The sequence below is a fragment of the Castor canadensis genome, chromosome 1 (assembly GCF_047511655.1).
Source record: "Castor canadensis chromosome 1, mCasCan1.hap1v2, whole genome shotgun sequence".
NCBI lineage: Eukaryota > Metazoa > Chordata > Mammalia > Rodentia > Castoridae > Castor > Castor canadensis.
In genome coordinates, this window is record NC_133386.1 from 57,044,211 (window position 1) to 57,051,874 (window position 7,664).

The 7,664-nt window shown below is 40.9% G+C and overlaps 1 protein-coding gene across 2 annotated transcripts in view; it reads left to right on the plus strand.

Moving 5' to 3' along the window:
- Positions 1-4,067, plus strand: part of Popdc1 (popeye domain cAMP effector 1) — a 40,923-nt gene extending 36,856 nt beyond the window's left edge. For both annotated transcript variants that reach the window (XM_020181823.2, XM_074077732.1), the window contains exon 8: positions 147-4,067. In XM_020181823.2, the coding sequence (XP_020037412.2) occupies positions 147-271 (125 nt within the window). In that variant the 3' untranslated portion in view covers positions 272-4,067. The remainder of the gene's footprint in view (positions 1-146) is intronic.
- The last annotated feature ends 3,597 nt before the right edge of the window (positions 4,068-7,664 follow it).

Genomic DNA, 7,664 nt, shown 5'->3' on the forward strand with positions numbered 1-7,664 from the left:
AGAGAGAGTGAGTGGCTGGATGGAAACAGCATTTAGGGACTTGCAATCCTTGTGCTAACCCTAGATTCCCAGAGTTTTCTTTGCTACAGCACACCAGTACGAGGCAGGTTGTACATTCAGCTGTTTTCCTTTCTGTGTCCTCACAGATGTGTCCTCTCCACACCAGCGAGCCTCTGCCAAGATGAAGCCAATACAGGAAGGGGTAGAAGATGACGATGAGGTCTTTGAACCAGTGTCTCCAAATAAATTTACAGTCCATCAGTTGCCTTGATCAGAATTCAAGCTACCAAGATGGAAACTGTCCTGAGAGATCCTGAGGACACCAGCACTGTTTCATGGCTTTTGGTTTCTCTGCTTCAAGAGGCTAGGGGCAGGAAAGCAAGAAAGGGTCAAAGATGGAACAGTTATTTTACCTGTCCTTTTTACTGGTCAGTGTTTTAAGTTTTACTGAGCCTTCTGACTAAACTTCATTCTAGTTTAAGATGGATATTTTCTAGATTCAGTATATTATTGTTTTAGGGGTCTGTCAGTACAAATGTCTTTCACTTATTTTTCCAATTTGTGACCCATTTTCCTCAAAGAACATTTTCTCTACCATGGCAATTTAAAATGTGTTGTCCATTTGATAATTTTAACAAACAATATAAGTTGACATTGAGGCCAAAGTAAAAAAAAAAAAAAAGGAGGGAATCTTATGCTTTGTTCAGCTGACTTTTTATGGGAAATTTTAGAGAAGTTGCAATTTGACTGGTTTTCTTTTTATCTCCCAGGTCAGAAGTGTCCCTCCACTAGGTCACCTTACTTATTTGGGCACTGTATAGATAAGGACCAGAATCATCTGAATGTACTTGCATTACCCTTGTGTTATGCTATTTATCAAGTAATCTGAAACCTGAAGCTGGACCCATAACAAATGGAAGTGTGTCTGAGCTCAGGGCCAGCTTTCAGCTAAGCTCACTGCCTTGGGATCTGGAGCCATTTTGCTCCATGTGCTCAGATGTGGGAATGCTTAGTGGGAGAGTAAATGGCTAAACAAGTGCTGTAGGATGAGGCAACTAAAGATCATGTCATTCTTTGGTCTGTTTTTTGTGTCAGATCACTCCTCTAGAGGTCTCCCTCAAGAGCGTGGCAAGCCGGGCATGGTGGTGCATGTCTAAAATCCCACCACTTGCAAGGTGGAGGCAGGAGGATCATGAGTTTGAGGCCATTCTGGGCTAGCCAGGGTGACCCTGTCTCAAAAAATAAAGACAGAAAAAAAAAAAAAGTGTGCTACATACTATGTGCCAGAGCTGTGGCTATGAACACAACTGTAGGATGGACAGCTCACCTCAGGTAGTGTCATAGATGCCCAACCAAGGTATTGCTATGAGGGCCTTGATTACAAGTATCTCTTTCCTACTAGGATTGTGTTTTAGGAAACAGTGGTATTTGGTGAGAAATAAGAACAATTTTGCTTACTCAGTCTGTCTTGTCAGTGTGGCACATGGGCAGGCCCCTCAGTTGAATGGGGTCCGTTGGTTGTCTGTGCTAGTCGTAGCCTGTTTGTGTTTATTTTGTTTCTTCCACTAGAATGAACATTGAGTCAGTTCCTGTCATATTAAATAGCTAAGAAAAGTTGAAGATCAATCACCTCTTCAGGTGAACCAAGCCAAAAAGAGCATCTCTTGCCACGAGGTGACTTCTGTTACAGAAGTAAGAGAAATCTCTCTTCTCTACATCCATTTTTTTGAAGCCAGTCATTTTAGTTTTTCACTTGAGTTGAATTTAAATGCTAAGTCACTCCTTGAGGAAATGTACACAGACTGGGAATCCAGCTTCTCACACCTTTATCAAATACTGGCTTACTATAGAGTGAAAAGGCTACTTTCACATTACTAAGGTAGCAGGTTTGCATTTGCTAAGCTAGGAGTTTATTTTGGAAAAATGAAGCAGTGGTGAATGGGTTAGCCTTAACTTGAGGACTGTAATGATCTGTGGGGTGAAACTATCTACATATCAGGAGCCCACACATAACTGTGGTGTGATGATATCCATACTGCTTTACTTCAACCTTGGAGTAAGGTTGACATACAAGTAGTTTACCCACACACAAAGCTAATTTACAAAATCATGCTATAGAGTAACTAGATATTACACCCTTCCCTGAGCAGGAAGGAATTTCAAATTCTGTTGTAGCTGCATTTTTAATGTGCTCTGGATTCATGGAACTTTGGAGTTTTCATACTCTGTCCTGTTTTCTGGCTTATGTCACTTTGTCAATCCCAGAGAGCAGAAAAGGTCATCTGTAGTAATCAGCCTGGTTTTGCTTAAGAGGTTATTTTCTATAGTGCTGGGAATAAAACCTGTTTTAAAAGCACACTGCTAAAAAAGTAGGTGATAGAAAATCATTTACTATTTTTATTGAAACGTGTGTGTATCAGTATCATTGATAATGAAGATTGCAAGGTTAAGAATCTTTAAAAAGCCACTTAGCTTGAATAGGAAATGTGAAACGATTTTTAAAAACACACCTCCAAGGAAGATAATGAGACTCTGAGAAAAGGAGCCAAAAACCATTGAGTAGCCCTCCCGTGTAAGACTTGATTGCAGAGTAGAGATAAGAAAACAGAAAAGACTTGTGAGTGTAAGATCTCCTATGGATGATTTAAAATTCATTTATACAAAGGAACAAGTGTACCTTTGTAGAGTGCGTAAATACATAGATAAAACATGTTCTCTGTCATTGTCTCCAATCAGATGCTTCCTGTGTTTTCTTGGCATTCATTCACTTAGCTGTGTGATCAATGTTCGGAAATGGTCTGCAAAAATTATATAATCCCAGCATACTATATATAACACTGGGGATATATACATATATATATATATATATATATATATATATATATGTATATATCCTTAAATACATGTTTAAATGTAGTATCAAGTATGAATCTGGAATAATAATATTTATTCCAGAATGTATGTGTTATTTGAAACATTTTGAAAGCCCTCATAATATTTGTATTTTTAAAATTGATAGCACAAACAATATAAATCCTCAATGATTTTTATCTATATTAAACTAGTAGTAATAGGTGCTATATCATTATTTTTCAGTTGCTATCCTTGACTTTCTGGACTCTCCATTTTTCCCCATCACTTGGTTTTATTTTAGCCCCTGGACGTCTTTTATGCTCTGCTATTCAGTGTGTGCACTCAGAAATATCACCTTACATCTGGTTATCCTTCCATGTGTCTGAAGCTTTGCTGTTTTTATGACTCAGAGCTGCCAGTTTCTGCTTCCTAGGTCCTATCATTGCCCCAAAGACAGAGATGCTTGGATGCTGGAAAAATCTTTGGGAAAAACTGATGTAATTTACATCCTGCCCTCTACCCAGTGCACCCAGGTAATGATGCCACTCTCCAGTAAAAATTCCATGCTGGTGGCTCCCAGCTGAGCATGAGGCTTGTATGTCAGTCCCTACCTTTGGGGCATGATGCCCTTCTCCCTACAGACCCCAGGGTGCAGCTCTAAGAATTCACACTTAAAAAAACAAAATCCATTTCTTTGGTCATGTCTAAAGCTGCTCCATAGCAGCTGTGAGCCTGTTAGACCTCAGGTTTCCCTTCCTTCCCTTTTCCCAACCCTGGTTTCCCAAGCTCCTGAGGGATTAGATTTCCCACCTACTCAAAGACCCTGGTATTCGGTAGACGCTGTGCAGGAGCTCAAACCTGAGGCACACTCACTGCTTTGTTCTGCTCCTCACGGGACAACTGTCACTGGAGTAGCCATGTTTTGATTGTCATGACCCCAAACACCCTGTGTACAACAGCATAGTGTCAGTATTTTAAAACCTGCTTTTAAGTGTCATTTACAGGTTTTTTCTGTTGTATTTGCAACCAAGTTTGAAAGTACAGGAGGATTTCAAGACTGCTTTATATAGACATGTTGTAGGAAACCTCCTAGGTGCCATTTACATTGATAACATTTACTTTATAATAAAGATAAATTGTGTCTGAATGTAGCCTTATACTGTAAAATATTGTCATATTGCCATTTGATCACATAAATTTCTTACTTAGAAAAATGCATGTATTTTTTATTCCACTCATCTTACACATGTGTGACTTGGTCTGACTCCATACCCAAAGACCAGGGTTGGTTCAGTTACCTCCGGAGGTTATGAGAATTGCTCTGGTTTAGATAGTCTGAGGAGATCTGTAAACATGGTGCTTTTGGGTTAGTTTCAGTCATTCCAGAAGCTGTGAAAGGAGAAGGCTGTCAACAGTGTTGAGGGGACGCAGCCCCTGAGAAGCCAGCAGAGTTCCCTGTAGTGAATATGGATTTCACTCTTATTCACCATGTCTGAACGTTCTTTTCAGTTTCATAAGGTCCAAAGATATAAGGAGTCACTTGAAGGAGTCAGAGAACCTCCCTTGGATCTGATCTGGGGCGAGCAATGGGGACTAATACTTGTTTTCCCATCATCCCTCCATGGTATCACCCTGAGACTTGACAACTCACCTCTTGACACCTAACAGACTCATCTCAGTCAGCTCCAAGGCTAGAGCCAAATGGAAGGGGCACCTTATACTCCCATAAAAGGAATTGATTCTGTGGCCCAATGAGTCATATTGCATAGGCCTCGTAAACTTCTTGCTGAGCCTGCTGCCGGGCAACTTCCCCTTACCTAAGCCTGAGCAGTAAAGCCTGGCAGTTTCCACTTGGGGGTTTTCTGTGTCAGATGTGGCTACTGTCTACTGCACAGCAACATTGATGGATCCTGATTGGATCTGTGGGAGCAGAGGAGGTGGTGAGAGAAAGGGGCACTTCAAAGGTTTTTGCCTTGCATTGTTATACTTCATTTCCTGGCTAGAGACATGGCAGAGGACCAGTTTTGAGAGAAAGCGTGGTATCTTTTTCATACTGAGTTTGGAATGAGTGAAGAGATGTCAAGTAAGCAGTTGGATACAAAAGCAGACTCGGGAGGGGTCAAAGATGAAGACGGTGCTGTGAGCTTTGCAGCTTCCAAAAAAATAAATAAATAAATGTTTTTTTAATAAGGTGTTTGTTTTTCCCCAATAAATACATAATAATGAATGAATGATTTTTTTTATCTCTTGTTTTGAAATGTGCTAACATTGGAAGACCTGCGTAACTCAGTGAGCCAGTATTTTTTAAATAATCAATACATGATATTTTAAAGTCATTTTTAATAGGTATAACAGCACAAGAAGGAGATTTGGGGCTGGCAGAGTGGCTTAAGTGGTAGAATGCCTGCTATCAAGCATGAAGTCCTGAGTTCAAACCCCAGTGCTGCCAAAAAACAAGCCAAAAAAAGTGATATAATTTCAGATTCCACATTGCAACTAATCTTTAAAAAACTATGACTTGTGGAGTCATCTTGTGGTATCAAGAATACCTGCAAGTATCTCTAAAGGCTACTAAAGTATTCCTTTTTCAAAGTCTGTCAGGCCAGATTTTCTTTATATACATCAACCAAAATAATATGTTATAGCACATTGAATGCAGAGATGTGAGTCTCTGTCTTTTATTAAACTGGACTTTTTAAGTGCAAAAGCAATGTCACTCTTTTAAATTTTTTCAGGTTTGTGAAAATTATTTTTCAAGACAAATGTTCTTTATCTTAACAAGTAATGGGATTTTTGTTTTGTTTTGGCATTACTGGAGTTTGAATTCAGGGCCTTACAATGACTAGGCAGGCAATCTACCACTTGAGCCACACCCCCAACCCCTTTTTGCTTTAGGTAGTATATGAATTGGGTCTCATGGTTATGCCTGGGCCGGCCTGAACCTCCATCTTCCTATTTATGCTTCCTGCATTGCTGGGATGACACCAAACTTTTTCATGGTTAAAATGGTATCTCCCTAACTTTTTGCCCTGGGTGCCCTTGAACCACAATCCTTCCTAATCTCTGCCTCCCAAGTAGCTGGGATTACAGATGTGAACCACTGTGCCTGGTTGAGTTTATTATTTTTAAATGAAATAATACTATCATTCACTAAACACCTCCACTCTGGCCTCCGCAGCTCTCCCCTGGTTCCTGTGATAGAACCCCAAGTCGTTTCTTTGCCTCTGCTCTCACATTTTCCAGTCAACCTTTGTGTTCTATCAGAGTAATCTTGAAAATTTGCAGAGGTAGAACCCTTCTGATGGGGACTCCTTACTTGCAGATAAAAGCTCATATTCTTAGCACAGCCACCAAGGCCCTTTCCATATTCAATCAGTCCTCTCTGCCTGGCGGCAACTTCATCATTCTGTGAGCTCAGCACACAGGAGTCCACCTCTGCCTGAATGCCTGCACCTCCCCTCCAGAGGGGTCCTCATAAACTCTCACTCCTCCCAACTGAACAGTCTCACGCTCTATGGAATCAGCTCTCTCCATGCCACCCTCTGCTGCCATGGTTTGCACACACAGGGTGGCTGGTTGTATTATAGTTGGCTTCACAAACAATCTTGAATCACAAACATTTGGGTCTCATGCTTGTGCCCAGGCTGGCCAGGACCTCCTTCCTAGCTATGCTTCCTGCATTGCTGGAATGACGGCACATGCAGACTTTTTTCTTGCCATCATTCCCTAAACAAAACAATTTAACAACTATTTACATAGCATTTGCATTGTATTATTTTTAGTAATCTAGTGATAGTTTAAAATATATAGGATGTATGGAGGTTATATGCAAGTACTGTACCATTGTATATAAGAAACTCGAGCATCTGCTGGGATCCTGTGACTAAACCCACCCTCAGACACCAAGGGGTGACTACTGTACAGCCATGGCAAGGACACTTCTTCAGGTTATTGGTCACTTTGGCTCAGTGTTGAATTTAGTGAACCTTTTTTACTTAACCCTTTTGTATGAGCACCCAGCAGTACTATGATAGTAGCAAGACAGACATTAGTGTCTCCGTTTTGGAAGGGAGAAAAAGGAAGTGCAGAGACGTGACTGCTTCAGGGTCACATTGCTAGCAGATGACACAACCTGGAGCCACACACCTGGTTGGTCTGGGCACTTTTGCAGTTCTACCTTACAACTTTGAAAAACCTATTTATTTCCAACCATGTTCTTATTCTACTCCCACTCTGTGCTGAGGCTTTGTTCTCATTCCACTTCTGGGCCATTTTCACAGTTCCAATGTCATCTGTGCCAGCCTTCCTCTTGGCTGCATCACTGGATCGTGGATATTAAACGTTGCATTGTTACCTTGCTATTTACTGGGACAAATGTATCCCTACTGACTTTCAAGGTCTCCTGGCTTCCTTCATCCTGTCATGAGAGAAGAAACCTGTCTCCAGCATTCAGCTGCGCCTTGCTAACGTCCTGCCTCCATTTGCTTGTCGAGCACAACAGTGCTGCTGGATGTAACATCACTGGGCCATCTTGAAGCATCGTGGTTCAGGATCATATGCTCGGACTCCTTGAATAACAGGCCAAGAGAACCTAATGTGGTCTGAACTAAACCATGTCATAGCCAAGTATACGAAAGTCCCACAACTTCACTGTAGCTCTTATAAGGAAGAAGCCTTGAGCCTTAGCTCTTGTAGCTCTTTAATTCTTGATATCTGCAAATGATAAAAAAAAATTGCAGAGATCTTCATATCTGTTGGTGTCAACATATAATAATGCCATTTGTGCAGAGACTGAGATGAAGCCTCAGAAG